General features: G+C 37.2%; 1 protein-coding gene and 1 long non-coding RNA gene across 3 annotated transcripts; both read left to right on the forward strand.

Annotated features, from left to right (window-relative positions):
* Positions 1-350: 350 nt before the first annotated feature.
* On the forward strand, positions 351-3,452 carry ela3l (elastase 3 like). Its single transcript, XM_030143578.1, has 8 exons — positions 351-397; positions 627-715; positions 921-1,018; positions 1,324-1,452; positions 2,179-2,315; positions 2,679-2,824; positions 3,170-3,322; positions 3,406-3,452. The coding sequence occupies exons 1-8, from the start codon at positions 358-360 to the stop codon at positions 3,421-3,423; spliced, it is 810 nt and encodes a 269-aa protein (XP_029999438.1). The 5' UTR covers positions 351-357; the 3' UTR covers positions 3,424-3,452.
* Positions 3,453-7,277: 3,825 nt separating this feature from the next.
* LOC115425388 (uncharacterized) lies at positions 7,278-12,054 on the forward strand. Of its 2 annotated transcripts, XR_003936228.1 has the most exons (3): positions 7,286-7,555; positions 10,448-11,835; positions 11,905-12,054. It is a non-coding gene; the product is annotated as an uncharacterized LOC115425388 (long non-coding RNA). The 2 variants fall into 2 exon arrangements; XR_003936227.1 differs by lacking the exon at positions 11,905-12,054 and having other exon boundaries at positions 7,278-7,555; positions 10,448-11,838.
* Positions 12,055-21,771: the final 9,717 nt, after the last annotated feature.

Consider the following 21,771-nt stretch of genomic DNA (forward strand, 5'->3'; position numbering starts at 1 on the left):
GGTAGTTGAAATGCAGAGTGATATGTAGATTGTTTAGTACATGGATACACACTGTGCAAAGAACACCTTGTCTGAACTCTTTTAATTTATGTCAATTCTGTCAGGTCTGCTGTCCCATGCATGATAACAGAACATACATTTAGTAAGGTCATGTGAAATGTTCCTGAAAACACACCTGTAGGGTCGGTTAGCCACCCAGTTACACTGACCCTCATTGCTATTGGTCCATACCCATCCCAGGAGAACTTGACAAACCAATAGAAGTGTGTGTTTCCATATTTGTGACGGGTGCTGCCTGCAGTGGAAAGTTTAAAAGAGTGTGTGTCCTGCTGTCCCTCAGCAGAAGCATCAATCAACATGATCCCCATTGTGCTGGCCTCAGTGCTCATTGCTTGCGGTAAGAACATCTGGCATTCTCTAATTGTGTGTAATTGTTTCTGTGTGTTTGCAAGTTTGTGTGACAGAGTGTGCACATTTCCACAAAGGATGTTAGCACTCTTACTCGTCACTGTTATTAAAAAGAAAAATACTGCAGTGTGTCTTTGATGTAGCTATCTCTTATATCCCAAGAAGTCTCTAATTCCATCACTTCTTGTATCCTGTCTTTATACTTTATTCTCCTTCAGCCCTTGGGTGCGGTACTCCACCCATTGAACCCGTGACTACTCGTGTGGTCAATGGAGTGGACGCCAAGCCCCACAGCTGGCCCTGGCAGGTATGCTAATATGAACACATCTGTCACTGTTTTTATATTTTCTGGCAAACCTTGGTGACACAACATCTGCTTATTAGATGTCAAACCCAATGACTGTATAATGAAATGATTATTTTTGTATTGAATTAGCTATATGTAAACCATACCAATAATGTAAACACACACAACATGCATGTAACAATATCCTTAATGTTTCCATCTCCAGATTTCTCTGCAGTATGAAAGGGACGGTGAGTGGAGGCACACATGTGGGGGGTCTCTGATCGCTGCCAACTGGGTCATGACTGCAGCTCACTGCATCAAGTATGTGTAGCAGTGAAAAACAGATGCACAAACACTGACATAACCACCAGAATAATTGTATCGCATTTATTCTGCACCACAGAGATTTCGTAATTCTCTCTCGAGCTCTAAAGTACACCGAGACCAAAACTTTGAATTCAAAACCTTAAAACTCAGCTGTCAAACTCAGGGAAGTACACCTAAATTCATCCGGACTACTGTTCATTTCAGATCCTTCTTTCTACACCACAGCTAATTACTGAACCCATGAAATCACCCAACAATCCAATATCTGACGGTCTAAACAATCTATTCTTTCCCTCCAGCAACAAGCTCTCCTACAGGGTTTATGTGGGCAAACACAACCTGGTTGAGGAAGAACCCACCTCCAAAGCCATCCTGCCTGAGACGATTATTGTCCATGAGAAATGGAACCCCATCTTTGTGGCCTTCGGGTAAGAAAAGCCCCATTGTATGGCACAAAGCTGTCACCAGCTGTGAACTGCAGTACTTGTATTAGATCTTTTATGTACCAGGGGAAAGTCTCAGTGTGTCTAAAATCTCAGTTTCAGTAATAACTAAAGTACAAACAATTTTCAAAATGTACGAAGATGTAAAACTAAACTCAAATTAGACTTAAATACCTCCAATTTAACCCGTTTTGACAGTTTTGGGTCTTTTTGTAAATTATACCTAGAGGAAGGGCAATGTTTTTAAAAGTTTTTGTTTTTTTGTTTTTTTTTTGCCAAACACTGTTCCAACTCTGGGGACCTAGAGAGTGTACATGTGATATTATCTGTGCTGTGTCGAGGTGACAAAGACGACTGGGTCTTCAACATCTGAATCATCGCTTCTCTCACATCATCTTATCACAGAGCAAACTAGATGATACAATCAATAAAGTCCAACAAGCTCTTTTTTAAACACACTTTTCACTGTTGGACAACTACAAATACAAAACTGAACCTCTTCTACAATGGAAACTTTGAGAGATAAGATTGGCTGGTTAAGCTGATTTATTTGTTCAGATGGAAACATACAAAGAAGGCAAATAAAATAAAGATAGTGTTGTTTATTATTATTATCTTACGTAGGTTGTGTCTCGTTCTTTCTGGCACTGAAGGTAGATTTAAATTGCCTGTCAGTCTCCCTCAGTCTCCTTATTCCTGTTTCTGTTGCAGTAACGATATTGCCCTGATCAAGCTGTCAGAGCCTGTGACTTTGACCGACCATGTGCAGTTGGCTTGTATCCCTCCTGCTGGCACTTTGCTGCCCAACCTCTACCCCTGCTTCATCACTGGATGGGGAAGACTCTACAGTAAGCTATTAGTTGCATCTATGTGTCTGTGTTTGTGTGTACTTTGAGGGCTGAGGGTTGAGCATCTCTGCAAATGTGTTCATGTAAACTGTCTTGTAGGGCTCTCAACTAGTTTGTCAGCAGGATGTTTGGATTTATTACTGTTGTTTGTTTTTGTGACTGGGGTTATACAAGGAAATGAATGAATGAAAGAGAAAAAAAACATAAAAAAAAGATTAGTGACACTTCTTTAGAGGGATTACGTCTAAATTGAAAATTTGGGTTCGACTGTGAATCTGGTGCTTGGGGAAATGCTGTAAAGCAGATTTGACAGACTGCTAGTGTATGTGAGTGTTGGTTTTAGACTCTGCCTGTGTGTTTTAGCCGGAGGCCCCATTGCTGATAAGCTGCAGCAGGCTTTGATGCCTGTGGCCGACCATGCCACCTGCTCCCAGCCTGACTGGTGGGGTATTGCTGTCAGGACCAGCATGGTGTGCGCCGGTGGGGATGGAATCGTGGCTGGATGCAACGTAAGTTCGCTATTATGTCTTTGCTTTTACATGTGCATGAGAAAAGAGGAGATTATACTCAATTACAAGTTGACAGTTGTTTATAAATCTAATATCTAATCTAATATCTGCATGTTGCCTCCCTTTTTTGTCATATTTGTAATTGATAACCCACTACTCATTAGGTAAATGAGGCTAATTTAGATTCAAATGCAGTTAGTTTTTCAGATGAAAAAGCTTTCATTCCACCCACACTGCTGTGTTGTGTTGCCGCCTTGTTACAATCTCACATTACATACTTTATTCCTCTTCAGTCTACCAGTAGCTCCACTAAATTAATAAAACATAAGCTCATCTTGTGTCCAGGGTGACTCTGGTGGCCCCCTGAGCTGTAAGAATAGCAATGGTGTCTGGGAGGTCCACGGCATTGCCAGCTTTGTCTCTGGTCTGGGTTGCAACTATGAGAAGAAACCTACTGTCTTCACCCGTGTTTCTGCCTTCAACGACTGGATCGACCTGGTGAGGAGACAGTCACATGTCTTATTGTTTTACAGTAAATGAAGTATTAACTGAATTTAACCCAATCTTGTATGTGTTTCCAGACTATGATGAACAACTAAAGAAGATGAAGTGTCAATAAAAGACCCAGCAAACTAAATTTCTCTTGTGTGTGATCTGTGTGTTTATATACCTATCAAGAAACAATGCACTCTTCTATATGACCACTCACATCCACAAGAACACACTGAGTGCATCCTGGGTATTATTTAGCTACATGCCCCTGGTCCCGTGGGGTTGGCTAAAAATGAAAACAATGTCAATAAATGTCCAGCAGGTGTCCTCATACGCTCATGATAGGGAATTGGTTCTGACAGCTTTCCAAAGCAGAACACTGTGCTGAATAATCAATGTTTCTTGGGGAGAAACAGCTACAAAAAAAAATATGCAATACTTTGGCAATGAAAATACAACATGAGCGGGTGATTTGGCAAAATTGCCCATCTGAGAGAATATCATAATATCATATAAGCCCAAATTGTAAAATGGAAAATAAACTGGAGTCAACAGTGGACATAAAATAGGTCATTCGTTTAAAATATGTGTCTAATATCTTTGGTTGAAACTGACCTGGTTTGTCCCTGCATCCTCTCAGTGTGAGAGCATTATGAATACCATAATACTCAGTTCCGGAGTCTGTCTTTCCCCTGAAAATAAAGAGGGCTCAAATCCCAACACTGAGATGAGTTTGAGTAAGGGGAGAGAAACTAAGCATAGAATTATATTGCTTTCACTTCCTTTTTTTCTTATATCACTCTTTTTCTTGCCTCTTTGTCACTTTTCCAAGATGCTGATAAGTTGTGGCAGGTTAATGAAGGTGTGTGAGCTTCTTCTTTAACAGTAGAGGCAGTGATCAGACTTGACACATTCTGAAAGAGCAAGAAATGACTGTGTATGAGTGTATCACAGACGGAGAGGGAGGGACTTTCACTGTGTGTCTATGACTTCCTCAGGGCATATTTTTCTCTTATGTGGCGTGTCACACTTTGAAAGCAGCTTCTCAGAAATATCTGTGGTCAACCATGAATGACATCTACTCAAGTGCACATACTGAGGTTCCATTTTATACAACTTACAACCTTTACTCCTCTACAACTCAGTCAAATATTATGCTTTAAACAATCTGACAGCTTTAGCTACTCTTCAGATCACAGTGTTTCATCACTTTCCTCTCCAGTGAAAGTGACATATCTCCAACTGTGTTGACGTTGGATGTTTGTGATAAACTGAAGGATTAAGTGTTCCTTCTCCAAAATCAGTGTGCCTAAATAAACCCTTGGATTATCTGAAAAAGTTAAAATTGTCACAAAGATGAAGCACAGAAAAGTACACTTGGAAAAAATATGTAGTTCTCACCGGACAGTGATGCTACAAATATAATGATCTTATAGGATATGATGCGTTGTTGTGGATTAAACTATCCAAAAGTATATAAAGTAGCTGAAATGAAGCCACCCTTATGTACTTCCAGCTGGAAAATGCAACACACAGATTAAATATAATATTAATAAAGACCCAAACATGAGTGTCTAATAACTTCTGAACCAATGAACTGATTATTAAGTGTAAATAATTGGTGTAAAATTCAGTTTGTCATCTTTTTGTGATCATCAGATATCCTCCTTAGACCCAGGAAAGTGATTTTTTTTTTTTTTTTTTTGCTTTTTTACATTAAACAATTGTCTTAATTGGAAACAGCATAATGTAACAGTTTTTTCAGATACATTTTTAAAATTATTCTTATTTATTTTTTATATTTGTCCTTTGCATTGGAGAGACTTTCTTAAGTAAAAGTGTCAAACTTTTGTCCCTTACAGAGGACAAAAATGCATTGCTGGGTCTCAGGAGGATATGACTCATTTGGACATCCGGAGGCTTTGTGGTGAACGTGGAAACACCGTCATCTTCTACAGCATTGATTCACCAGTAAAACCCACTGAGTTGAATCAATGACAGTGGATGGAGGTGCTGGGATTATGTTCAGGCAATGATATTTTTGCTGAAAAAGTCACTTTTTCTTGTGTTTTCTGTTTTTGATGTAATAACCCTCAACTTCAATCTGAGCTTTTATGAACATCTACATGATCAGTCAATCAAATATGAAAATAGATGATTTACACGGGAAAAAATGCTAAATAAAGAAAATAATATTACAATAAATGGTGATAAATCACTTAAGAAATGTGTAATATAAAGGAAAAAATCCTTTGGGAACTACAACAGCAGCACTGGGTCTTTATGGGTTAAAAAGGAAGCGTCTTTGTACTTCACATACTTTATGAACATTTTCTTAATAATATTCACATACTTTTACTCAAGAAAAGACTGTAGTACTAAATCACAGTCCTGAGAGCAAAACTTCATAACTTTATGAATCACTGAAGTTGACAGTAATTAAATAATTAAACCCTCAGTGCACTAAGTAATCAAATATAATAATAAAGGAGTTCAATATGTATCTTGTGCTGACAAAACTGCTCTCAGATGTAATGACATTTTTACTCACTTGAGGGTACATTCATTTGCCTTCGTCCAGTTACTCACTGAGCAGTTATTAAATTGTCAGTCATTTTAATCTTAATAATTTAGTCCTTGAAATATAAGTCACTGTGCCCCGGTGTACTAAACACTTTGATTGGACTCCTGCTCTCTGGATCTGTTCCCCTGAAAAAAAAAAAAAAAAAAAAAAAAACCCTGAGTCTGAAACCAGTGCTGAGGGTGTACTCAAAAGAAAGCTTTGTCTCTGCTTGAACTCTGTGGGTCATGGTCCCCCCCACCCCCCACCCCCCAACACTGCTTTCCCACTCGCACACACACAAAAGAAAGAAAGAGACAGAGGCAGAGCTGAGCAGAATTCCCCTCGGACGCCCTGCTGCTGTGCAGAATACCAATGAGAAAAAACATTCAACAAGTGGAAAGTTTGTACAACTGTGAAACACATAGATAGATAGATAGATAGATAGATAGATAGATAGATAGATAGATAGATAGATAGATAGATAGATAGATAGATAGATAGATAGATAGATAGATAGATAGATAGATAGATCATATGCTGCCAATAATTCAAAGAAAAATACAGAAATTACTTTAATGACAAAAAAACATAAAACTATCCAGCTTAATAGTCAGTAAATTGCTTGATTTGTATTAAAATTACTACCAAACCCAATAATGACATATAAATAACTGATCAAAATAAAGTGTTGGGTAGTAGTATGGCCATATGCATCACTGAGCACCATTGAGAATGAATTAATTGTGGTGCAGCAAAGACTTTAACACCAAGATCACCCATATTTCTGCCATTCCTTGAATGTGTGTGTCTTTGTCATATGGGTGGAGACCATGTTTTTTTTTTTTTTTAATTAGACACTGAGGGGAGGTGGGGGGGGGCTTGGCAACAGAAAAGTTGAGAACCACCGCTTTATTTAACCACGTGAATCCCTCACTGAGATTAAAAATACCTCATCACTATGAAATATCTAAACTAAGTCAAGGACAGATTCTATTAACCTTTCCAAACTGTTTTTATTATTATTATTATTGTTGTTGTTGTTGTTGTTGTTGTTGTTGTTGTTATTATCTTTTTTTTTTTTTTTTTTTTTTTTTTTTTTTTTTTTTTTTTTTTTTTTTTTTTGGCCAGGTCTGGCTTCTTAAACTGTACAAAAGTGTTGGATCTTCTCAAAGGTGGAAGAGGAAAAGCCCTTGATGGGATTGTCCAAGAGAGTCTTTATATAAATAGCTCTGTAGTAAGAGAGGAGAGAGGGAAGCATGAGTGTAGGAGGAGGGAGGGGCTGTGTGTGTGTGTGTGTGTGTGTGTGTGTGTGTGTGTGTGTGTGTGTGTGTGTGTGTGTGTGTGTGTGTGTGTGTGTGTGTGTGTGTGTGTGTGTGTGTGTGTGATGAGCAGCCTCTGTGACAGCAGATCGTCCGCTCTGTCGCTCTGCGCCTGTCAACAGTCTCGTGGAAGCGGCTGGGACTCCGCCAGCTTGTTCTTCGTTAACAGCCCAGTGCTGACCGCCCGTGGGTGCAGCCCTAGAGTTTTGTGACCTACTTCTTTGCAAAAGTTCCCGCCTCACAAGCGATTTGGTGAAGTTGCTGCAGGTCGGTGTTCGTTTTGGAACTCCATCTCAGCTGTTTTTCAAGCGCGTAATGGAGAGCGCATGGACACCGAGCAGCACAAAGGAGAATTAGGTAAGATGTTGTACAGAATGTTAATATATGTGTGGAGTCTGCACTTTAAAAAAAAAAAGTTTAATAAGGTTGAACACAGGCCATGTAGTCCTCTTACATTTTCTCGGTGTAACTTCTCCAAAATATGCTTAAGTGCGCTTTATTTCTTAACGTATCACATTATGAGCAAATGTTTTCTTTAGGGTTGCACAGTTAACATTTTTACATTTATAGACCTACAGTTGAACAAATTCACATCCAATATTGAAAACCCCTTTAAGCTACTTTAAAGAGAACAAATAATTGGTTAATTTCAGGTTAAGAGAGAACAAATTGTTATTTTGTTCCAGTATTTGACTTTGTTTTGGACTTAGCCCTCAGGCTAGTGTCCTCAAATAAACTGGGGAGGCTAAGGGAGTTCAGTCACATGAGATAGAAACCTCTAATAGACCACCACAAGGTGATGCATTATGCACTAACATTTGCCTGTTTACCCTGTGGTCAGTGCAGGTTCAGGTCTGTGGTCTGTGAGTGAGTCTGCTTACTCATGCCCACTTCTCTGCCCTTGTAAGCGAGCATTACATTTGCATTTATTTACATTAGATTAGTTTGAATGTGTACAAAAGGCCTTTATATGTGTCAATGGCGCTATTTTCCAACATGCACTCACATGTGCATGCTTTTTTTTTTCCTGACACTGGTTTTAATCCTTCTGCAGCCACAGAGCACAGGGTCATTATTTATAACATTATTATTTATAACTTAAAACAAGTGTGTCCCTGCATATCTCTTTCTTAAATTATGTGGATGTGAGTCTTCTAATACAGTCAAACTCATTAGTGGTGACAAAGTTTACACCCTTAATGTAAATTTGAGGGTTAAAGGTCATTTTAGGCTCATGGTTTGGGCCTTAACATGAACAATGTTGTGGCTGTGTGAGTGGAAGTCTCAAAGAACTTAATATTTGTCAATGTAATGCACTTTAAACATATGGACACACAAGATGTGTACTTAGTTGGTCATGTGTTGCTCTGATCTTTGAGCTTTTGAGTGAGCCGAAACAAAGTCACTTGAACTCTCGATTAAGATTATTGACTCACTGGCACATCAAGTTGCTAATGCAGTGTTTTGAATCTGAGTCTCACGAAAGTCACATTTCACATCTATAGCTTTTCAGACTCAAAGTCTACAAAGTACAAAAAAAAAAAAAAAACCTCAAAGGATGTGAAAATGAATTGAAGAGAGTGAAATAAGTACTGTGCCACAGTACCAGTTCTAGCACGTCTCCACTGTTTGTCCTATTTTTGTTTTGAAAGATGCACTTTCTCCTAATGTGGTCACAACTGATAAGCACTATTATTCATGCCAGCGCCTGTGATTGTCTTCAGATTAAATGTATTCATCTTGCAAATGGGAACAAATTCTCCTTGCAATTATTAAGATGTGGAACTCAATCATCTGCTTTGGAGATTGGATTACAGCTGCTCTGAAATAGGCATAGGTACATAAACAGCCATCTGTTCCAATACATTGTTCACATATACATTCGATTTCTTGCTCTATAACACACACATAATCAAACTGACTTTTCCCTGTTAAAATGTCCACATATCGGTCTCTTTTGTTCTAACTGAAACTGTAAAGTAGGTGCTTTGTTGCTGCATGTTATGTCCTAACCTCGGAGAAAGATCCTCAGAATGTTTTTGGAAATATTTTTGAGGGCAGCCATATTGACAATAATTCCGGTTAGTGATTATGGGGTAATTTCCCCTAGAGCGGCGCTACTAGCATCCTTAGTGAGACCCATCTGGTGCAAACAGAAGACACAGGCCTACCTCATGTGTTGGAGAGCAGATCAAATGCATCACTGCCACCTACTCTGACTTGGAGCGATTCATCTTTATTTGGTTTGGTCATAAAATGCCCATAAAGGGAAGGATAACTTTGAAATGAGTTTCTGACAGCAGACTTGGACTGTTGTGGCTTTGCCCTTACTTGGAGAGAGGTGAAAATATGTGGTCTCATTAGAAATGCATTAGAGGATGGGAGTGAAGTATAGAGGCAAGAAGACGAGCTTGAGTTTTTTATCTTTCTAACTCAGGGAGGAAAAATATTCGCACCCTCCATCGCATGCTTGAACCAGCTGCTCTCTATCTCTGTCAGTCTCTGTCACACACACACACACACATACACACACACAAACACATGCACACACATACACACACACACACACACACACACACACACTAGTACACCTCAGTGACCCATTTAATATCAGGCACAAAACTGGCGACTGTATTCCCTCATGTTCCTCCTGAAAACACATTATGGCAGAAACTCATTCAAAATAACTCAACAAAAAAAAGTGCTTACTGGCACCTCCTTTATCAGTTTAATAAGTTTATCACTCTCTGCCTTTATAAAAGAAGCCAAAATAAAAGAGGATGTTTCAACACAGAGCTGCTCCTGATGGCTCCAGTCTTGTAATACACTCCTATCATCCACACTTTAAAAAGTCCATAGAAATCTTCATCTCTGATGGTTTTTTTTGTACATTACAAGAACGAAAATACAGTTTTAAAAAATGTGATTTATCTGAAACTCTTTTAATGTTCACTACTTTATTCCGCAAATGCACGTAGAGGGAGTTTGCCTCTTAGGAGAGAAATCGCCTCATGCAGGTGCTGGTACATGGTCTACGTAGATTGCTCCATATATAGCACCTGCAGGGATAAAACCACCTCGGCCTAGTGTGTATCTTGTCAGAGAGAAAGTAATCTTTACTGAGCTGACCTCACTATTGGACCCAGAGGACTTACTCACATAACAGGCAAGTTAACTGTGGCCAAGTATGACAAAGTGTGCATGTGTGAAGGCATAAAAATCACGGTGTTTTGTTTTTTTTCTGTTAAGGTTAGACCGGGAACTCGATGGGATGACACAGTTTGCAGACCGCGGACCTGCATCTGAAGTCTGATACGAACCAAGCTTTTGTCCGGTCAACCATGGAGCATGATCTGAGGATGGGTCTGTCCGTTTGGGCCATTGCAGCCATCGTTTGCAACTCTGTGGTCGGCGTCCTCATGATCATCCTTTTCGTCATTCTGTACAAAGCGTGCAAGGTGCCGTCACAAGAGAAAGCCCCGGTTTTCATATCGGAGCCGGTGCAAAAAATCGAACAGAAGTACTTGTTGACTGCAGCGTGACGATTAGAAGACGTAAATATGGAGATTCTTTGTTACTATAGTATCCCTTTTTGCCTTATATGCTTTTCACAACCAACTCCATTGCTACCAATCACCGTACTTAGGAATGATTCAAGCTAATGGTCTTTCTGCAGTAAGAGTGGCAAGACCAACAACAGCAACAAGCAGGCCCAATCCTCTTATCTGTGCTGTGCGTCTCTGGGACTGTCCATCTGTCAGTCTGTTTGCTTTGCTCTGCACAGGCAGACCATGATCCCCTCTTCCACTCAATTCCTTTTCATCCCTCCATATGACACAACCGAGAGGAGCTGGTGGAAAAATGGCAAAAACATCACGAAATGGAATACAAGAGGCGATGGGGTCAGATGACAGAGACAGCAATGCAACAGAGGTGAAAAGAGGGAAAGTGTTGCTCTGTAGCACACAATTGAGTCTGTGTTTGCCAGCTGCAGCCCTAATGATGCCAAAAACAGCGGCACAAACAAACAACAGGTAGCAAACCACAGCCTGGATGATTCAGAAAAGACAGAGATGGTACCGGAGAGAGGTTATCAGAGTCAAAACGAGGAAGAAAAGGAGTGAAGGTGAATTCAAGGGTAGATATTTGGGGACAATGTAAAGAACAAGGGAAGAATTGATGCTTTGATGTGTTATTTGCAGAAAGGAAGCTCCAGGCAACTATTTGACAGTCACCCCATTTGACGCACAAGAGTCTGTTTCCACCAAACCCACTCCCACAGGCATAAAAGCAGCATCAAAATATTACCCATGTCCTGGTGTTCCTTCTCTAAACACTGAGTAATATAGACAGACTTCACCAATGACACTCTGACTGACCACCCACTGTCACACCACAGTAATGACTGAATATTACATTTTATAGTAATGAATGAGCTGCAGCCGTAATGTTAATAACACAATCAAAAGACAGACATTAGAGTGAAAGTAAAAAAAAAAAAAAAGCCATTATTTCATTTTCAGTAACAATATATGCTGCATATAACACGTTTTTACCTGATTGACTTTTACTAATGAATGGGTTCCTGGTAATGAATTTTTCTAAAGGTAATGATTTGTGTGTGTGTGTGTGTGTGTGTGTGTGTGTGTGTGTGTGTATATGTGTGTGTGTGTGTGTGTGTGTGTGTGTGTGTGTGTGTATTTGAGAAACAAAATTTAAATGTAATCTCAGGTTTTGCATTAATTTCCTTCTTGTTCTACAGAAATACAGTTGCAGAAAAAATTATTAGACCACCCTTGTTTTCTTCAATTTCTTGTTCATTTTAATGCCTGGTACAACTAAAGGTACATTTGTATAGACAAATATAATGATAACAACAAAAATAGCTCATAAGAGTTTAATTTAAGAGTTGAAATCGAGTCATTTTCCATAGTTTTCTTGATAATAACCAAAATTACTTCAGTTCTTACATCAATATCTATGGCATTGTACTGTTAAAAACAGTGCTTTTAGGCATTCCATGTTTTCTTTTCTGTCTGTTTTGGTCACATGATACACACAGGAGTTAGTACTTAATTGCATAACCAGTGTTTCTGATGACTTTTGATGGTCTAATAATTTTTTCCTGCTCTGCGTTTTTCATGATATTTTTCTGTACAACTATGTAATGAAGACCATGAAAGATGCCAAAACGATGATGAATTGGTTCATATAAAAACTGATGACAAGTCTGACATAGCTGTTTTTGATATGACTAACCTACTGCTGTGGATAAGGGGTTGTGTGTGATAGTTTTAACTCTTTGATAAATTATACAATCAGTCAAAAACTAATGATCATATGTTGTAGCTCATACTGACACATAGTTGCACCAGTGTCATAACTGAAATTGTGGTCAGTCTCCTGTTGACTTGATTTTTATTTTTTATACTGACTTAATAAAATAATTTATTCTTGTTTATAACTAATGTGTGTATGTTTTCACTTCTAATGACTTCTCCTTCACATACGTTAAATTGTTAGATTGGTTATATTATGTACAGGTTAACTAGTTTATATGCCTAAAGTCATACAATAGCTGTAAAGCACCAAAAACATTGATGTTAATATTATTGTAGATACAACTAAAATGTATATTTAATTAATTTTGAAGTGTAACTACAATCCCAATTTGAAAAAAGTAGGGACATTGTAAAATATATATATATTACTGAATAATATGACAATATGATGAGTTAATGTAATGAAAGAGAATGCAATCATTTACAAGTGTCATAAACTCATCTTTAATTTTCAACACAGCATAGAATAAACTACAGCAACACATCTCCATTAAGTTTTTATTCACGTCTTACACAGTGTTCCAACTTTTTTGGACACTGAGTTGTTCAAATCCTGCATCCTGCACATTTGGCAGTAGCTTTTTCACTGGAGTTATCACTGTGGAACACATGACCTCAGCTCTGACCCACATCCTGTTGCTGTTGAACAACAACTGCACAGTCCTTATCTGCCAAACACGATTGTGCATTATTAAAACAGGGATGGGAATTAGCTTCTTCTCTGAACAGTTGCAATTATTTTCATTAACTAAATGGCAGCAGTTTAATTTTGAAGTGATTAGCTGTTTACTCATCTCTTCCTATCGGCATGTTTGCTCTATTTTACCGCTAAATAATAAGGAAATAAACTGAGAGACCAAGTATACCCTGTGAAAACCTAACTACAGATGAAGTAAACATGAGCATTGTTTCTTCTCTGAGATCAGATTTCTCTGCATTTTGAACAGAAACTGATGCAGTGGTTGAAAACAACAATGTTGACAAGATTTAGACAATAACATTATACTTATAAAGATTTTACAAAGGTTTTAAGTTATTAATTAGTTTGTAAACACTTTATAAATTATTAATAAGTTGTTACAACTTCCCAAAAATAGGATACTAGTTATCTTGTTGTCTGCCTGAGTTTCCTATGCTGACCTCAATGGTTACCAAACTTTCTTTGTCTTTTCCATCAACTACATTTATTAGATAGTTATAAGAATTGAACCATCATCTGTATATTCAAAAGGTTTAATTTCACACATAGAATTAATAGATTCCTACAACAAAGTCCTTACTGTCACAGGTAATAAAGTGGCATATTGTGATGTATCTTAAGTTATCTCCAATAAATGACAACATCATTTTACTTTACAATAAGGCTGACTTTTGCCTGGTAGTTATATATGTTAGTAAGTCATAGAAAATGATCTGCTAATGCCGGTAGATAAAGGGACAATGTAAAGTAAGCTAAGCAATGTACAACATATGAGATTATATGGAATATGTAGATACATAAAAAGCAGAACAGCAACACAGTTATGCCTAGTAATGGATTTGAAATGATGCATAAAAACAGTGTTGTAACCTTTTAGAGTAGCACTTTACTGCACAGTAATAGTTGGGTAATATGTAAGTAATAAAGTAGTAATATGTTGTAATGATGTGAGTAATAAAGCATTAATTAGACTTAGACTTTATATGTCCCAGAAGGGAGATGTGTTTCCACATGACTGTACATAGAATTGTCACACAAACACACACATCAACTTAAAATAGAAAAGAAAAACATACAGAAAAGGCAGACATATCACAAATACACTTAGTTGTGGTGGACATGGCGACAAATGAAATTACCATACTGTACTGCAGAAATTCATCTTCTCTTACATTACAAATATTCTCTTTTATTTGTAAGTACTACTGTGGACATTATATGTTTAATGGTTCAACTTGTTTACATGACAAACTAGTGTTATTTGCTCTGTAAGAACTTTAAATCAAGGTAGCAAAACACAGAACTATTCATTTCAGTTGCCTTCAGTTTTATTTATATAGCACCAATCATAATACAATAATCTCTCAAGGCACTTCACAGATTCAGGTCAAGGCCTAAAAAAATACTATATAAAGAGGAAACCCAACAAATCCTCCAGGAGCAAGCCCAAAGCAACAGCAGGAAGGAAAACCTTCTTTTACCAAAGGAAAATCCTCCGACAGAACTGGGCTCTGGGTAGGCAGCCATCTGTCTTGACCGGATGGAGTTAGTGGAAAGAGGAGAGAGAAGGGAACAGGGTAGAAAAAGAACAACAAACAACACAGACACTGGACAAAACAGGTAATATTAATAATATTAGAGTAAAGCAAACATTTAACATCATCAGGATAACCTCGAATCATACATAACAGGAAGTCTGTGACATAAGGAAAGATGGATTTCAGCATTGTTTTATGGAAATCATCAATTTTATGCCAAAAAATTAGCAATAGTTATTATTAGATGGTAAATACATGGTTATTACTAATTTGTTACTTATGTATTAATGGACAATTACCTCACATATGCATGTTAAAACCAAAAGGTAATATAAAGTGCTACCCTTCTTTTGTAATTGGTTACTCATGACTTATATAGGAATTAGAGTCTAATCTGTAATTTTATTGTAAAGTGTTTGTCTCACCTTTCTTATATAAGGTAACACACACACAAAAAAAAACCAACTCATATTCTAGCCTTAAATTTTAATAAGTCCTCTGTTTTCCTCTACTTTAGTCCACAACATGTCAGAGGTACATATTATACTTTTTATTCTATTATGTTTTCTTATCAAAATACATATGTTTTGCTTTGTAATCCCAGAGCAGTTGTAACTATTTTGTATACTATTGTAAAGTCTATATGCACGCCAAGACCCACAGAGGTTAACCACTAACAAGATCATCAGTCACTGATTTATCACAAACCATGTGTAAATGAAACTGGGAACAGTGAGATTATGTTTGTTTACAGAGATGTATAAGCTACATATGCATAAGTGGTTTATGGCACATAGGAGACAGATGGTTAGGGCCTTTGGTGGGCCATTGATTTGGAAGTGCTCATCAGAAAGGCGGCTCTACAGCTGTCTGGTGTTTATCTACTTCTATTTATCTGCCTGCCAGTATCTCGCTCTCTGCGTCTTTGGCTTCCTTTTATTTGTTACTCAATCCCCAGCTATCCAGACCAGTGCCAGACCCATGAAAATTGGCCAGCACAAAGTCAGTGATCTACTCCACACTGAGTTGTTTTGGATGTGAAGGTCAGTGCAATCTGACTCATGGAATTCATGAACCAGAGCTGACCTTATCTTGTTTATTTAATCAGATCCTCTATTCACTGACTGCCAAAGGAGTTGTACCCATGTGATACCGATGAAAGAAAACACTAAAGAACTATTGATCCAGTCATGCTTCTGTTCTACTGCCCATCGCCCCTCCACTTATCTCCTCCATCCTCTGACTAGTCATTGTAGTGTAGTTTCAATGATGTTGGCTATGAGATCATCCTGTACAGATTAGACACGGCTGCCGAACTCCTCATCCATTCTCACGTTTCTGTGAATGCATAACATGGTAGCAGAGCGACTTGTACATTCTTTGAGGTCACTGAGCTCAGCGTAGTGTTATATAATGATCAATAGAAATATTACAGAAAGGGAGATTACTAATAAACATGAGAGAGGCCAGTAATCTGCAGCCCCATCTGCACTGCTGCAGGGGTTGCATAACCTACATCAGCCCAGACTGAGTCATGGCCAGTGTGTGTTTATGTGTGTTTTTGCCAAAGGATCAAATGTTAATCTGTTTTTTGGGCACTACATGATCAAATATAGTATGAGTCTGAAATATTTCAATCTTACGCATATAATGGCTCAAAATTAAGTGTTCTGTCCTTGGTTTATTGAGTTGATTAAAATGTGCAGGTCCCTTTGTATGGACGGGACACATATGTAAGTGTATGCTCATCTATTACAGAAATAACTCCTGACAGAATTCTGATTGTACTTAATAACATCTTCATACCAGCAGTCTAATTCAGGATTGTCACACCCCCATGCACATTCACCATTACACACAGTTATTAAATCGATTTTGACAACAGCGCAGCTCTCATGTGGAAATCACTAAGATTCAGAATAATTTAGTGTGCAAGAAAGCTTATTCTTACACTACAACTATGTCTAATTATAGCATAAAATAGACTTGCGTTGTAGAAAAACATCAGCATATATGACCAGAAGGAGAATAAAATTAATGAATTAAAGTGAGTATATGTGATTAAGAGGAAAATTACAGCAAAGAAAATGAACTAAGTAGTCAAAATGTAAGTTAAATTTTCAAAAGGAAAAGGGTCGGAGGAAAACTTCAGATAGAACTTTAAAACACCTTTATCTAGGCGGGTGTTTCATGATGAAAAGGATTCTTCAAGGTGTGGTAAATTCAGTTCAGATGAAATGAGATCAGATAAGAACCGTTTTGATTCCAAGACAAATTCCTGTGACATATATAACATAAATAGACAATTAACAATGATTTATTATTAAAAACAATGAATAACAATAAAAACAATGTGTACAAATAGCAGCACGTAATCGATAGATATATTGAGTAAAATAAGATAACTAAATAGACTTAACTCAAGGAATACAAGTGGAGATTGATCATTATTGATGAAATATGAAGCTCTCTTTTACATTTGCTTATTGCTTGCAGACAACAATGCTAACTTAAATGAACCTGAGCTAAAAAGAAAAAAAGGTAACATAGCAGGGCAGTTACACAGTATTTCCCTTTAAATGTGAACTGTCAGTTCTCTCTCAAATCCCCAGACACACATCTATGGTCTTTTCTAACGGACATGCATTAACTTAAGTACACACTTCACTCTGTATCCATGTAGCTGACTCAATGATTTGCATGACTATGAACATGCTTATTAACTGTATGTCCTGTCAGTGTTTCCTGTAGAGTTTGACTGCCACCTGCTGGTTCAAACATACATGTCCTAATGCTGTTGGATGGAGCAGGAGCTGGGTGCTGCCAAGCTCCTTCTCAATAATTGTGCAGTAGATCATACTTTTACTGCACTCTGCTGGTATTTCCATGTAAGGACAACATGCAGTCTGACGCCTCGGTGACTCATTACAACACGAATGTTCCTCCGACGTCAGTCAGAGGTTAAAGATGGACTGTTTATCATTAAAGGGCTCCCATGATGTTCATTCACATTTGTATATACAAGAGCAACTGTTCATTCTCCTACTCCAAGAAATACATTATATAAGTACAATGCAAAATCCCAAAGTACGATTACTGTTATCTGTTATTTACTTACAGGGTCATGATGATCTGGGGTGGAAACTGTTAGTAAGAAACAATGCATCAGCCCTGCCATAAATCCTGTATTTAGGAAGTTAGAAATGTTCCTACACAGCAGCACTGAATCATCATTGGTAAAATGCTGCTTTTTGTGTGAATGTTTTGCATTGATAGGTGTTTTTGTGTCTCTCCCAAATTTCCTCTTGTAGCATTTCTTGGGCACTTGTACAAAAATGTTTAGATTATATTAAAAATTCACTTAAAGCTGTTTATCTACCTATTGTGTTCATGTGTCACTTAAGTTATCAAAGCAGTCACATGCTGAAAACAATCCTTAAACTTAAATCAAAACTCTAAAATACACTATGGCTGATAATAATAGGGAGCTTTACAATTAATAAACATTATAATTTAAATGGCACCACATGAGCTATGATCAAAGTAAGGCAAGAAAAACGAGAATCCTGACCCAGTTACCAACAGTGATTCTTCTTCTTCATAAGACACTGTCAAATGCTAATGTAGAGCCCAGCAGTCAACCTGAAAGAGTCTCTATGTGTTGATAAGTAAGTCTGTCATAAAATTTCATCAGCTTAACATGTTGATGTATTAACCTCCTGAGACCCAGCTATGGGTTTTCTGTCCACATTTGTGGACAAGAGTTTCACAACTTTATACAAAAAAAAAAAAAAAACAGAAAAGAAAAGAAAAGAAAAGAAAAGAAAAGAAAAGAAAAGAAAAGAAAAGAAAAGAAAAGAAAACTGTCCACCACAAAGGACATTCCATAAAAATTTAACACACTGCAGCAGAAAAAACTGTTGCATCATGATGTTTCCAATATAGGCACTTATTTAATTAAAAAAAAAAAAATTAAAAAAAAAAAAAAAAAAAAGCTTGTACTTTGCTGGCATTTCCTGGGTCTCAGTAGGTTAAACATGTCATCCTCCTTATAGTAAAATTAGAGTATCAACTATAATTTATTCTAAGCTTGTAATTCACTGATCTACTCATCTAATTATGTGCCTGGGATATTAAATATGCTAAAGCTTACATACTTTAGTAAGATGAACTGGAAAACAATTAACAAAAGTGCTGCTTATCTGATGTTTTCCATGCACATACAGACTACATTGGTTTATGTACATTTATACAACAGATTTATAAATATTCCACTGGAAAGAACCTGGAAAGTGAATGTATTTTAATGTGCAGACTGTTTTGAAGTAGACATGGTAGCTCTAAGACAAACTGTCGTTTTGAGTAAAACCCATAAATTCTTAGAATTTCACATTTTGACCTGTATCATTGAAACTACAGCAAACCAGCATTTTAGACTTATTTTTTTCTTCTTAAGTAACTCAAACATGGTAAAGTTTCACTACTTTTATTCTGGAGGTCAGTGATTTGACATTTGTCCCTTATCGACAGATTTCTGGCACCAAACTGAATTTGTTCTGAGATGTTCATTCAGGTAATTATTAATATTGTTGAGGTGTTGTTTTTGGTTCAGTTTGTTTGTTTGCTTCTTTGTTTGTTAACACTCTAGCAGCAAAACTATCGGTTGAATTCATACCAAATTGGGTTTATAGGTTACCAGTGACCCAGAATCAATCTGATTACATTTTGGGAACAGTAGGTCAAAGTTATAATTTTTTATGAATTTTTAAAATATTTTTCTTAACCTATTTACTTATAATGGACAAAATTTCAAACCTCTGTAGCAGCAAAACTATTGGTTAAATTCTTACCAAATTGGGTTTATAGATTACCAGCAATCCAAATAGAAGTTATTACATTTTAGGAAAAGTAGGACAAAGTTTAAATTTTTTATGAATTTTTTAAATCTGTTGTTTTCCTATTTACTTATAATGGGTTAAATTCACATGTCTGTAGCAGCAAAACTATTAGTTGCATTCATACTAAATTGGGTTTATAGATTGGCAGTGACACAGAATAGATGCAGTTAGATTTTGGGAAAAGTAGGTCAAAGTTAAAATTTGTATGATTTTTTTTTTTAATCTTTCTTTTTCTCATTTGCGTATAACAGGGGAAATGATCAAATGTCTATAAAAACATACATTTTATTTAAATTTACTTCACACTTGGCACATATATAGATGCAATTGATATGCTGACATCAGCACACGCATTGACATTGTCATCAGCTGGATCCATGCCAAAATAAGCTACAATACCTGTGAGGGGCGGGGTTTATTGTGCCTGGCACCACTTGTTTCACATTATTTTAATTTAGGCTCCAGAATGAAGCCACTTCTTAATTTATTTATCTGATGTTAAACATTGTGTTTCTGGTCTTTGCTATGTTTTATCTCACACACACACACACACACACACACAAAACGGAAAGTCCTCTAGATTCAAAGGTCTTCAGTGTTCCTTCAACTTCCTGAACCATTTAAAGGCATAAGCACCAAAAACAACAAACCACTGAAAGAATCAATATTTCTGTTGAGAAACTGACTCTGCTGCCCCATGCACTCTAATGTCAGTATTTTGCAAAACATATTATTTTCTTCACTTCACCCTCTTGTCGACATGAGAACTGCATTTTAGGTAGCAAAAACTGAGGCTTTTAAGATCTCTGGTTTGTGTGTATGTATGTGGACAGGGAAAATGAAGAGGTTGGATAAGATAAGATAAGATAAGATAAGATAAGATAAGATAAGATAAGATAAGATAAGATAAGATAAGATAAGATAAGATAAGATAAGATAAGATAAGATAAGACAAGACAAGACAAGATAAGATAAGATTTTATTGTCCCTAAAACAGACATTTGGTTCACCTATCTGCAAGATAAGCCTAAGATATAAATAAAAACATAACAAATACAGCCAACATTTAACATTCAACGTTCATGTGAAAACTGCCTGGGGTTCAGTGTTCATATGATCTTTCTCTGGTTCAGGGGTGAGATGGAATATGGCACAAAATAGTTTTTATATTTGCTCCTCCTGCAGCGTCTACCAGAAGGTAAGAGTTCATATTCTCCGTTCAGCACATGTGAGGAGTCTGTGGAGACTTTATGGGCCAGCCTCTGGGTTTGTTTCTGAGCCATCTCTGTGAATGTGGTCCCAACAGACTGACCCACTATTTTGCAGCAGGTGGTGAGGAGCCTCTGTATCCTGTTTTTGAGCTGGACGAGAGCCTACAGAACCAGACGGAGCTGCCATACAGTACCACACTTTGGATGGTGGCTGTGTAGAACTGGTTTCCGATGGTCCTACTGGCTCCAAAAGGCTCTTAAAAAGTACATCATCTGCTGTACAGGGTGGGGAAGCAAAATTTACAATGAACATTTAGTTGTTTTTTCTCAGCAGCCACTATGTCAATTGTTTTGAAACCAAACATATATTGATGTCATAATCATACCTAACACTATTATCCATACCTTATCAGAAACTTTTGCCCATATGAGTAATCAGGAAAGCAAACGTCAAAGAGTGTGTGATTTGCTGAATGCACTCGTCACACCAAAGGAGATTTCAAAAATAGTTGGAGTGTCCATAAAGACTGTTTATAATGTGAAGAAGAGAATGACTATGAGCAAAACTATTACGAGAAAGTCTGGAAGATACTATTAAAGAAGAATGGGAGAAGTTGTCACCCGAATATTTGAGGAACACTTGCACAAGTTTCAGGAAGCGTGTGAAGGCAGTTATTGAGAAAGAAGGAGGACACATAGAATAAAAACATTTTCTATTATGTCAATTTTCTTGTGGCAAATAAATTCTCGTGACTTTCAATAAACTAATTGGTCATACACTGTCTTTCAATCCCTGCCTCAAAATATTGTAAATTTTGCTTCCCCACCCTGTAAGTTGTTGCAGAGGTAATCTACATGTTGTGTCCAGGAAAGCTGAGGGTGAG

Source organism: Sphaeramia orbicularis, chromosome 9 (genome assembly GCF_902148855.1).
Source record: "Sphaeramia orbicularis chromosome 9, fSphaOr1.1, whole genome shotgun sequence".
In the NCBI taxonomy this organism is placed as follows: domain Eukaryota; kingdom Metazoa; phylum Chordata; class Actinopteri; order Kurtiformes; family Apogonidae; genus Sphaeramia; species Sphaeramia orbicularis.

What these genes read in the sequence shown, in the direction of transcription:
- ela3l (XM_030143578.1), top strand. Translation starts at nt 358, where the DNA reads ATGATCCCCATTGTGCTGGCCTCAGTGCTCATTGCTTGCG. An exon ending in ACTGCAGCTCACTGCATCAA is followed by an intron (nt 1,019 to 1,323) that starts GTATGTGTAGCA and finishes CTTTCCCTCCAG; the next exon opens with CAACAAGCTCTCCTACAGGG. An exon ending in CCCATCTTTGTGGCCTTCGG is followed by an intron (nt 1,453 to 2,178) that starts GTAAGAAAAGCC and finishes TTTCTGTTGCAG; the next exon opens with TAACGATATTGCCCTGATCA.